This window comes from Ochlerotatus camptorhynchus, unplaced genomic scaffold, assembly GCF_037179485.1.
Source record: "Ochlerotatus camptorhynchus isolate MF236.1 unplaced genomic scaffold, CSIRO-AGI_Acam_v1.1 ptg000494l, whole genome shotgun sequence".
NCBI classification, from domain to species: Eukaryota; Metazoa; Arthropoda; class Insecta; order Diptera; family Culicidae; genus Ochlerotatus; species Ochlerotatus camptorhynchus.
In genome coordinates, this window is record NW_027040979.1 from 829725 (window position 1) to 842098 (window position 12374).

The window sequence follows — 12374 nt, forward strand, 5'->3', positions numbered from 1 at the left end:
CTGTTCTTCGGCGGACAATTGAGGCTTTCTTCTGGAGCATTCTTCAGCCAAGCCGCGCATTTTCTACATCGCTACGCACGTGCATCAAGCATACAGTTGCGTATTCAGCGCATTGATTTTCATCTCGGTGGCTGTTTCGTCGAATACCTGAAGATTTTGATTAAATCAAGGCACGCTAAGCCTTGGACTAGTGCTCGTCATTCTTGGCTACATCCCGTTGGAGTTGGATTCGTCGCTGCACTATGGAAGAACCCAGGAGCAACAACCAAGCGCTGCTTTCACGGAGGGAGAGTCTTCTCGCTGCTCTGGGTCGGGCTGAGGCATTTCTTGAGGCCTACGATGCTGCGAGGGACGCAAGACAGGTTCAGATTCGGCTGGACCACATAGAAAACGTTTGGGCTAGGTTGGAGGACGTGCAGACGGAGCTGGAGTCCATCGAGCAGGACGAACAAGGTAAGCGAATGCATGAGGAGGTACGTACTGCCTTTGAAGAGAGGCTGTTCGCAATAAAAGCCGATCTAACATCTAAACTTCCTGTTCTTTCTAATGACGCTCGAATCCCTCAACCTATTGGCCATAATTCCGCTCTCTCTGGGTTAAAGCTGCCCACAATTTCACTCCCCGAGTTCGATGGGGACTATATGCAGTGGTTGGGTTTCCATGACACGTTCTTGGCTTTAATTCACGCAAATCCCGACGTGCCAGAAATTCAAAAGTTTCATTACTTGAAAGCCGCAGTGAAAGGGGAAGCTGCACAGCTAATTGAAACGATCGCAATCAGTGCAGCGAACTACAACTTGGCTTGGGATACTTTGGTAAAGCGCTATGCGAACGATTATCTTTTGAAGAAGCGACATTTGCAGGCACTCTTCGATATTCAACGCATGAAGAAGGAGACATCATCGACGCTGCACGCCTTGGTGGACGAGTTCGAACGCCACACGAAGACCTTGAGGCAGATGGGGGAACCTACCGGTCAATGGAGCAGCATTCTTGAGCATCTGCTCTGTACTCGGCTACATGACGACACTCTCAAGGCGTGGGAGGTGCACGCATCGACCGTGGAGAATCCGGACTACCCGTGCCTCATCGACTTTCTGCAGCGACGAGTACGTGTGCTGGAATCTATTTCAGTCAACCACCATGCTCCTCCATCCATTCCAAGTTCGTATCATGGGGCAAAACGACAGCAGCAATTTCGGCTTACTTCGTGTGCTTCTACTACCAAAGCGATGGTCAAATGTCCAGTGTGCTCGCAAGAACATTACATCAGCAGGTGCCAAAAGTTCCTTGGTCTCTCGGTGGCACAACGTCAGCAACTTGCTATGAAGAAGCGACTCTGCCACAACTGTTTGAAAGGAGAACACATAGCGAAAAATTGTTCGTCCGACTTCAACTGCAAACATTGCAATCGACGCCACCACTCTCTTTTGCATGCCGGTACTAGCGATGGAACCCAGGGAGCCACTTCTGACGCACCCGTCCCGAGTACATCTGCTGTGGTACAGGCTCACCAAAATCATCCAACTTCTTCGATGGGAAATCCTATTCAATCTGCGGTCGCAGCCATCGAAAATGTTCCAGATTGTGAAGTCAGCGTTCCGATTCAACATCCCAAGGAGAACGTCTTTCTTCTGACAGCTCTGGTGAGAGTCGTTGATGCCTTTGGTCAGGGTCATCTGGTTCGTGCACTTTTGGACAGCGGATCGCAGCCTGACATCGTCAGTGAGCGTATGGCCCGTCAACTACGACTGAAGAAAACAAATGTGGATGTGACTATACAGGGAGCCGGCCAGCTTGAGCAGTCGGTACGTGAGTCCATCGTGGCGCAAGTCAAGTCAAGGAATGGAAACTTCGAAGCCGAAATCAAGTTCTTAGTCATGAACAAGGTAACAGCAAATCTTCCGGCGCACGACATCTCCACTGATGATTGGCAGATTCCCGAAGAGTTAGCCCTTGCTGATCCTGGATTCAACAAGAGCCAGCGCATCGATATGGTTCTCGGGGCAAAACATTTTCAATCCTTCTTCCCCAGCGCCGTTCGCATTCATCTTGGTGAACATCGTCCGCTACTTGTGAAAAGCGTCTTCGGATGGGTGGTAACCGGTTCTGCACTAACACAGCCCAATCAATCGCCCACTCCATATTCTCTCTCGTACAGTATCCTGAACGTTTCGACGGTAACGTTAGAGGAGAGTATCGAACGTTTTTGGAAAACGGAGGACCTGTCAATGAAGGACAATTATTCGGTTGAGGAGCGCTACTGTGAATCTCTCTTCAAGTCCACGACGACCCGCACCGCTGAGGGTCGTTACATGGTTCGACTGCCACGAAAACCTGAATTCGAAGCCATGATGGGAGAGTCCCAGATCAACGCCTATCGTCGATACGAAATGCTGGAGCGGAGATTTGAGAGGAGCCCAACACTGAAGGAGGATTACCACAAATTCTTGAAGGAGTACCTGTCCCTCGGCCATATGCGGTTGGTCGAGTCCGACAACGAAGGCAATTCTACAGCATACTATTTGCCACACCATCCCGTGCTGAAGGAGTCGAGCACAACAACGAAGCTCCGAGTAGTGTTCGACGGCTCGGCTAAAACCTCGACTGGCCACTCGCTCAATGAGGCGCTCTGTGTAGGTCCTGTAGTACAGGATGACCTCATAACGATTCTTTTAAGGTTTCGCACCTTCTTGGTTGCACTTGTCGCGGACATAGCAAAAATGTACAGACAAGTTCTGGTACACCCTGACGACACCCATCTGCAACGCATCCTGTGGCGAGTTTCTGCCAGCACAGTTATCCATGTTTTCGAGCTGCTTACCGTTACTTACGGTCTTGCTCCTTCGTCGTTCTTGGCAACCCGTGTGCTTCAGCAGCTAGCTATAGATGAAGGCGATGCATTTCCTCTCGCCGGACCAGCGTTGCGAAAAAGCTTCTACGTAGATGATTTCATCGGTGGTGCCAATTCCATAGAAGAAGCGATCAGTCTCCGTGAGCAATTAGAAGATTTGATGCAACGGGGTGGATTCGACTTGCGTAAGTGGACGTCCAGTCGTTTCGAAGTTCTGCAGGGATTGGACAAAGAGCACATCGGCACCCAGTCAACGCTTTGCTTTACCCCCAACGAGTCCATTAAGGCACTAGGAATCGTCTGGGAGCCCGAAAATGATGCCTTTCGATTTGATTCAGCGATCCAGCTACGTGACGCTCCACCTACGAAGAGATCGATACTATCGGATATCGCCAAGCTGTTTGACCCTCTAGGACTGATAGCTCCTGTAGTCGTACGCGCAAAAATCCTTATGCAGGAGTTGTGGTTGCTTTCTTCGGATTGGGACGAACCAGTTCCCGATTCCATTCGCATCAGATGGGAGAGTATTTGCAATGAGTACCCCCTCATCTCATCCTTCCGAGCTGAACGCTACGCTTTTCTTCCAAACTCCCGAGTTAAGCTTCACACCTTCGCGGATGCATCGGAATCGGCGTACGGAGCATGTACTTACGCTCGCTGCGAAAATGACCAGGGAGAAGTGTCTGTCCAACTGCTCATGTCGAAATCCAGAGTATCACCTCTCAAGCGTCTAACCATCCCTCGCCTGGAGTTGTGCGCCTCTGTCCTTGCAGCGCACTTGTATCACCGTATCAGACAAGCCATCGACATACCCATTTCTGCAGCGTTCTTCTGGTCCGATTCTGCTGTCACGCTGCAGTGGCTTCGCTCTCCACCCAACGTTTGGAAAACTTTTGTCGCCAACCGTGTGTCTGAGGTGCAGCATTTCACGCATGGATGCCAGTGGAACCATATTTCCGGGGTGGAGAACCCTGCTGACCTAGTGTCCCGAGGTCTTTCCGTTGGAGAATTTCTGCGCAGCGATTTGTGGAAGCGTGGGCCGTCATGGTTATCCGAACAGTCGAGATCCTGGCCAATATCAAGACCACCTAACGTTCCTGAAGAAGCACTTGAGGCAAAGCAAGTCGTCGCAATCGTTCATACAACCCCAGAGCCCAATCCGTTATTCGTCCGCTGGAGTACCTACCGTCGCTTGCTGCACGTGACTGCCTACTGTTTGCGCTTCATCAACAATGCCCGTATCAAAGCCAGAACTCAACATATTCCCACCACTGAGCCAAGCCAAGAAGCAAACACCGTCGAGCATTTAGCACGAGCCAAATCGTTGCTAATCCGCCTTGCCCAGAGAGATGCGTTTCGGGATGAAATCAAAGCCATTAAAGACAGGAATGTTTTACCCAAACGATCATGCATTCGCCGAATGAATCCTTTCATTGATCCTGAAGGGATATTGAGAGTTGGAGGCCGATTAAACCTTTCGCAATTGCCCTATCAGACAAAACACCCTGCCCTCCTCCCAGCCAACCACCCACTTTCCAGCCTAATAGCCAAGTACTATCACCTTAACCTTCTTCACGGCGGCGGGCGCCTTCTACTAACAGCCATACGTGAGGAATTTTGGCCAATACGTGGCCGCCAATTAGTACGCTCTACAGTCCGCAACTGCTTTCGCTGCGTGCGCCTTAATCCCGTTCCAGCACAGCAGCAAATTGGCCAGCTACCTACCTCGAGAATCACGCCAGGTCGCCCGTTCTCCGTCACTGGCGTAGATTACGCTGGACCTCTATACTTACGACCAATCCACAAGCGAGCCGCACCTGTAAAAACTTACCTGTGCCTCTTCGTATGCTTCGTAACAAAAGCAGTCCACTTGGAATTGGTTTGCGATTTATCAACCCAAGCCTTCATCGCTGCCTTGCGACGGTTTATTGCTCGACGTGGACGACCAAGCCACATACATTCGGACAATGGAAAGAACTTCGAAGGCGCCAAGGGAGAACTCACCGAAATGTTCGAAATTTTTCGGAAACGTAACGAGAGAGAAACAATAGTATCCACCTGCGCCGAGGAGGGAATAGTGTGGCATTTCACTCCGCCAAAAGCCCCCCACTTTGGAGGCTTGTGGGAGGCGGCCGTCAAGGTAGCCAAGAGGCATTTATTCCGTCAACTAGGTGCGTCGCGGTTGAGCTACGAGGATATGGCCACTGTCCTCTGCCAAATCGAAGCCGTGATGAATTCAAGGCCACTTCTGCCGATGTCGGATGATCCCAATGATTTGGCTGCACTCACTCCGGCTCATTTCCTAATCGGCACCTCCATGCACGCCTTGCCCGACCCAGACCTGCTGCACATCACGGAGAGTCGACTGGAGCACTACCACAAGCTGCAACTGCACGTACAGCAATTCTGGATCCACTGGCGTAAGGAATACCTGCAGGAACTCCAAAAGGACACGAAATCGGCGGAGCGCAACAACTCCATCCAACCGGGACGAATGGTCGTCATCGTCAATGAGCAGCTAGCACCAATTCGCTGGCCGCTAGCCAGAATAGTCGATCTGCGCCCTGGAACGGATCAAATAACTCGTGTGGTCACGCTTCGCACTGCAAGAGGAATAATTACCCGTCCAATAACGAAAATCTGCTTGCTTCCTGACGTTTCCGCGGAATCCGGCGATGGACATCGACTTCCCGAGGAGATCGACCCGTGAATCATCTGCTGAAAATAGATTAAGAAGATTAAATTAGATTAATTAAGCTAGAATTTCTCTTGAATTGAATTTACATACCTGTTAGTTGTCATCTCTAAGATTGTTTGTAAAATATTGAATTGCTTCAAGGCGGCGGGTATGATGAAACATAATGTGAAGTTTTTGGTAGCGAGCCCATACAGCACCGCATTTTCGCCCGTTCAGGCGAAATTATCTAGTTATACTGGCAACCTTATGTCTTCGGTTACTTGTATTCGGGTTTTTCGTCATGATCATCATTTCCTCCCATCATCATTTGTTTAGATCAGTCAGTCTTTAGTAGTAGCTCAAAGTGAATAAACCTAAAATTTAAACTTAATATTTCTGGTGAAATAAAAGGTGTGGAAGAACTCTTCTTGTTCTAAGTTTGGTGCAATCCAAAACCTGCAAGTGTGTGTATTGCTCTGGTCGTCTTGTCAGTGACATTCGGAGTACTGGCATCTCTGCTATTGTGAAGTGCATCGTATGCACTTTCTTCCCTGTGCGCACACTGGGGCCGTGCTGTGGCCACAATTCGTAAAGTTGAGACACAACGTAGGAGTAAGTTTGAACATTTTTTGGTGCCGTGACCAGGATAAACGGCCGGTGGACACTACGGGACCGCCATTATTCCAGTCCGGAACAATAGAAGACCGGCTGAACGCGCCATTGCTGGTCGAAGGTGAAGCACCTGCTAGCTGTCGATTGTTCGAGTTTTTCTGATTTGTATTTGATACAAGGCTCGCTCAATCGGATTCCAGGTAATTACCTGTCCGATTCTTCCCACGTATCTCTCAGGTACGCTTTAGATCTTCGTTTCTTTCCGTTCAAGCACCTGTCTCGAAGGTTCGAGAACTCGATTGCCGCCATCCTTGATTGGGGCACACCACGTTGGCCATCCGGCGCCATCTTCGAGCTGTTTCATTGTGTGGATCACAATACAGGTCCGCTTCTGTTCTTCGGCGGACAATTGAGGCTTTCTTCTGGAGCATTCTTCAGCCAAGCCGCGCATTTTCTACATCGCTACGCACGTGCATCAAGCATACAGTTGCGTATTCAGCGCATTGATTTTCATCTCGGTGGCTGTTTCGTCGAATACCTGAAGATTTTGATTAAATCAAGGCACGCTAAGCCTTGGACTAGTGCTCGTCATTCTTGGCTACATCCCGTTGGAGTTGGATTCGTCGCTGCACTATGGAAGAACCCAGGAGCAACAACCAAGCGCTGCTTTCACGGAGGGAGAGTCTTCTCGCTGCTCTGGGTCGGGCTGAGGCATTTCTTGAGGCCTACGATGCTGCGAGGGACGCAAGACAGGTTCAGATTCGGCTGGACCACATAGAAAACGTTTGGGCTAGGTTGGAGGACGTGCAGACGGAGCTGGAGTCCATCGAGCAGGACGAACAAGGTAAGCGAATGCATGAGGAGGTACGTACTGCCTTTGAAGAGAGGCTGTTCGCAATAAAAGCCGATCTAACATCTAAACTTCCTGTTCTTTCTAATGACGCTCGAATCCCTCAACCTATTGGCCATAATTCCGCTCTCTCTGGGTTAAAGCTGCCCACAATTTCACTCCCCGAGTTCGATGGGGACTATATGCAGTGGTTGGGTTTCCATGACACGTTCTTGGCTTTAATTCACGCAAATCCCGACGTGCCAGAAATTCAAAAGTTTCATTACTTGAAAGCCGCAGTGAAAGGGGAAGCTGCACAGCTAATTGAAACGATCGCAATCAGTGCAGCGAACTACAACTTGGCTTGGGATACTTTGGTAAAGCGCTATGCGAACGATTATCTTTTGAAGAAGCGACATTTGCAGGCACTCTTCGATATTCAACGCATGAAGAAGGAGACATCATCGACGCTGCACGCCTTGGTGGACGAGTTCGAACGCCACACGAAGACCTTGAGGCAGATGGGGGAACCTACCGGTCAATGGAGCAGCATTCTTGAGCATCTGCTCTGTACTCGGCTACATGACGACACTCTCAAGGCGTGGGAGGTGCACGCATCGACCGTGGAGAATCCGGACTACCCGTGCCTCATCGACTTTCTGCAGCGACGAGTACGTGTGCTGGAATATATTTCAGTCAACCACCATGCTCCTCCATCCATTCCAAGTTCGTATCATGGGGCAAAACGACAGCAGCAATTTCGGCTTACTTCGTGTGCTTCTACTACCAAAGCGATGGTCAAATGTCCAGTGTGCTCGCAAGAACATTACATCAGCAGGTGCCAAAAGTTCCTTGGTCTCTCGGTGGCACAACGTCAGCAACTTGCTATGAAGAAGCGACTCTGCCACAACTGTTTGAAAGGAGAACACATAGCGAAAAATTGTTCGTCCGACTTCAACTGCAAACATTGCAATCGACGCCACCACTCTCTTTTGCATGCCGGTACTAGCGATGGAACCCAGGGAGCCACTTCTGACGCACCCGTCCCGAGTACATCTGCTGTGGTACAGGCTCACCAAAATCATCCAACTTCTTCGATGGGAAATCCTATTCAATCTGCGGTCGCAGCCATCGAAAATGTTCCAGATTGTGAAGTCAGCGTTCCGATTCAACATCCCAAGGAGAACGTCTTTCTTCTGACAGCTCTGGTGAGAGTCGTTGATGCCTTTGGTCAGGGTCATCTGGTTCGTGCACTTTTGGACAGCGGATCGCAGCCTGACATCGTCAGTGAGCGTATGGCCCGTCAACTACGACTGAAGAAAACAAATGTGGATGTGACTATACAGGGAGCCGGCCAGCTTGAGCAGTCGGTACGTGAGTCCATCGTGGCGCAAGTCAAGTCAAGGAATGGAAACTTCGAAGCCGAAATCAAGTTCTTAGTCATGAACAAGGTAACAGCAAATCTTCCGGCGCACGACATCTCCACTGATGATTGGCAGATTCCCGAAGAGTTAGCCCTTGCTGATCCTGGATTCAACAAGAGCCAGCGCATCGATATGGTTCTCGGGGCAAAACATTTTCAATCCTTCTTCCCCAGCGCCGTTCGCATTCATCTTGGTGAACATCGTCCGCTACTTGTGAAAAGCGTCTTCGGATGGGTGGTAACCGGTTCTGCACTAACACAGCCCAATCAATCGCCCACTCCATATTCTCTCTCGTACAGTATCCTGAACGTTTCGACGGTAACGTTAGAGGAGAGTATCGAACGTTTTTGGAAAACGGAGGACCTGTCAATGAAGGACAATTATTCGGTTGAGGAGCGCTACTGTGAATCTCTCTTCAAGTCCACGACGACCCGCACCGCTGAGGGTCGTTACATGGTTCGACTGCCACGAAAACCTGAATTCGAAGCCATGATGGGAGAGTCCCAGATCAACGCCTATCGTCGATACGAAATGCTGGAGCGGAGATTTGAGAGGAGCCCAACACTGAAGGAGGATTACCACAAATTCTTGAAGGAGTACCTGTCCCTCGGCCATATGCGGTTGGTCGAGTCCGACAACGAAGGCAATTCTACAGCATACTATTTGCCACACCATCCCGTGCTGAAGGAGTCGAGCACAACAACGAAGCTCCGAGTAGTGTTCGACGGCTCGGCTAAAACCTCGACTGGCCACTCGCTCAATGAGGCGCTCTGTGTAGGTCCTGTAGTACAGGATGACCTCATAACGATTCTTTTAAGGTTTCGCACCTTCTTGGTTGCACTTGTCGCGGACATAGCAAAAATGTACAGACAAGTTCTGGTACACCCTGACGACACCCATCTGCAACGCATCCTGTGGCGAGTTTCTGCCAGCACAGTTATCCATGTTTTCGAGCTGCTTACCGTTACTTACGGTCTTGCTCCTTCGTCGTTCTTGGCAACCCGTGTGCTTCAGCAGCTAGCTATAGATGAAGGCGATGCATTTCCTCTCGCCGGACCAGCGTTGCGAAAAAGCTTCTACGTAGATGATTTCATCGGTGGTGCCAATTCCATAGAAGAAGCGATCAGTCTCCGTGAGCAATTAGAAGATTTGATGCAACGGGGTGGATTCGACTTGCGTAAGTGGACGTCCAGTCGTTTCGAAGTTCTGCAGGGATTGGACAAAGAGCACATCGGCACCCAGTCAACGCTTTGCTTTACCCCCAACGAGTCCATTAAGGCACTAGGAATCGTCTGGGAGCCCGAAAATGATGCCTTTCGATTTGATTCAGCGATCCAGCTACGTGACGCTCCACCTACGAAGAGATCGATACTATCGGATATCGCCAAGCTGTTTGACCCTCTAGGACTGATAGCTCCTGTAGTCGTACGCGCAAAAATCCTTATGCAGGAGTTGTGGTTGCTTTCTTCGGATTGGGACGAACCAGTTCCCGATTCCATTCGCATCAGATGGGAGAGTATTTGCAATGAGTACCCCCTCATCTCATCCTTCCGAGCTGAACGCTACGCTTTTCTTCCAAACTCCCGAGTTAAGCTTCACACCTTCGCGGATGCATCGGAATCGGCGTACGGAGCATGTACTTACGCTCGCTGCGAAAATGACCAGGGAGAAGTGTCTGTCCAACTGCTCATGTCGAAATCCAGAGTATCACCTCTCAAGCGTCTAACCATCCCTCGCCTGGAGTTGTGCGCCTCTGTCCTTGCAGCGCACTTGTATCACCGTATCAGACAAGCCATCGACATACCCATTTCTGCAGCGTTCTTCTGGTCCGATTCTGCTGTCACGCTGCAGTGGCTTCGCTCTCCACCCAACGTTTGGAAAACTTTTGTCGCCAACCGTGTGTCTGAGGTGCAGCATTTCACGCATGGATGCCAGTGGAACCATATTTCCGGGGTGGAGAACCCTGCTGACCTAGTGTCCCGAGGTCTTTCCGTTGGAGAATTTCTGCGCAGCGATTTGTGGAAGCGTGGGCCGTCATGGTTATCCGAACAGTCGAGATCCTGGCCAATATCAAGACCACCTAACGTTCCTGAAGAAGCACTTGAGGCAAAGCAAGTCGTCGCAATCGTTCATACAACCCCAGAGCCCAATCCGTTATTCGTCCGCTGGAGTACCTACCGTCGCTTGCTGCACGTGACTGCCTACTGTTTGCGCTTCATCAACAATGCCCGTATCAAAGCCAGAACTCAACATATTCCCACCACTGAGCCAAGCCAAGAAGCAAACACCGTCGAGCATTTAGCACGAGCCAAATCGTTGCTAATCCGCCTTGCCCAGAGAGATGCGTTTCGGGATGAAATCAAAGCCATTAAAGACAGGAATGTTTTACCCAAACGATCATGCATTCGCCGAATGAATCCTTTCATTGATCCTGAAGGGATATTGAGAGTTGGAGGCCGATTAAACCTTTCGCAATTGCCCTATCAGACAAAACACCCTGCCCTCCTCCCAGCCAACCACCCACTTTCCAGCCTAATAGCCAAGTACTATCACCTTAACCTTCTTCACGGCGGCGGGCGCCTTCTACTAACAGCCATACGTGAGGAATTTTGGCCAATACGTGGCCGCCAATTAGTACGCTCTACAGTCCGCAACTGCTTTCGCTGCGTGCGCCTTAATCCCGTTCCAGCACAGCAGCAAATTGGCCAGCTACCTACCTCGAGAATCACGCCAGGTCGCCCGTTCTCCGTCACTGGCGTAGATTACGCTGGACCTCTATACTTACGACCAATCCACAAGCGAGCCGCACCTGTAAAAACTTACCTGTGCCTCTTCGTATGCTTCGTAACAAAAGCAGTCCACTTGGAATTGGTTTGCGATTTATCAACCCAAGCCTTCATCGCTGCCTTGCGACGGTTTATTGCTCGACGTGGACGACCAAGCCACATACATTCGGACAATGGAAAGAACTTCGAAGGCGCCAAGGGAGAACTCACCGAAATGTTCGAAATTTTTCGGAAACGTAACGAGAGAGAAACAATAGTATCCACCTGCGCCGAGGAGGGAATAGTGTGGCATTTCACTCCGCCAAAAGCCCCCCACTTTGGAGGCTTGTGGGAGGCGGCCGTCAAGGTAGCCAAGAGGCATTTATTCCGTCAACTAGGTGCGTCGCGGTTGAGCTACGAGGATATGGCCACTGTCCTCTGCCAAATCGAAGCCGTGATGAATTCAAGGCCACTTCTGCCGATGTCGGATGATCCCAATGATTTGGCTGCACTCACTCCGGCTCATTTCCTAATCGGCACCTCCATGCACGCCTTGCCCGACCCAGACCTGCTGCACATCACGGAGAGTCGACTGGAGCACTACCACAAGCTGCAACTGCACGTACAGCAATTCTGGATCCACTGGCGTAAGGAATACCTGCAGGAACTCCAAAAGGACACGAAATCGGCGGAGCGCAACAACTCCATCCAACCGGGACGAATGGTCGTCATCGTCAATGAGCAGCTAGCACCAATTCGCTGGCCGCTAGCCAGAATAGTCGATCTGCGCCCTGGAACGGATCAAATAACTCGTGTGGTCACGCTTCGCACTGCAAGAGGAATAATTACCCGTCCAATAACGAAAATCTGCTTGCTTCCTGACGTTTCCGCGGAATCCGGCGATGGACATCGACTTCCCGAGGAGATCGACCCGTGAATCATCTGCTGAAAATAGATTAAGAAGATTAAATTAGATTAATTAAGCTAGAATTTCTCTTGAATTGAATTTACATACCTGTTAGTTGTCATCTCTAAGATTGTTTGTAAAATATTGAATTGCTTCAAGGCGGCGGGTATGATGAAACATAATGTGAAGTTTTTGGTAGCGAGCCCATACAGCACCGCATTTTCGCCCGTTCAGGCGAAATTATCTAGTTATACTGGCAACCTTATGTCTTCGGTTACTTGTATTCGGGTTTTTCGTCATGATCAT

General features: G+C 50.1%; 2 protein-coding genes across 2 annotated transcripts; both read left to right on the forward strand.

Annotated features, from left to right (window-relative positions):
• The first annotated feature begins 242 nt into the window (after positions 1-242).
• LOC135712602 (uncharacterized) lies at positions 243-5564 on the forward strand. Its single transcript, XM_065235553.1, has one exon. It carries the CDS (start codon positions 243-245, stop codon positions 5562-5564), a length of 5322 nt encoding a protein of 1773 aa, XP_065091625.1.
• Positions 5565-6776: 1212 nt separating this feature from the next.
• LOC135712603 (uncharacterized) lies at positions 6777-12098 on the forward strand. Its single transcript, XM_065235554.1, has one exon. The coding sequence runs from the start codon at positions 6777-6779 to the stop codon at positions 12096-12098; it is 5322 nt and encodes a 1773-aa protein (XP_065091626.1).
• The last annotated feature ends 276 nt before the right edge of the window (positions 12099-12374 follow it).

Coding starts and splice junctions, on each gene's coding strand:
- LOC135712602 (XM_065235553.1), top strand. CDS start 243: ATGGAAGAACCCAGGAGCAACAACCAAGCGCTGCTTTCACGGAGGGAG.
- LOC135712603 (XM_065235554.1), top strand. CDS start 6,777: ATGGAAGAACCCAGGAGCAACAACCAAGCGCTGCTTTCACGGAGGGAG.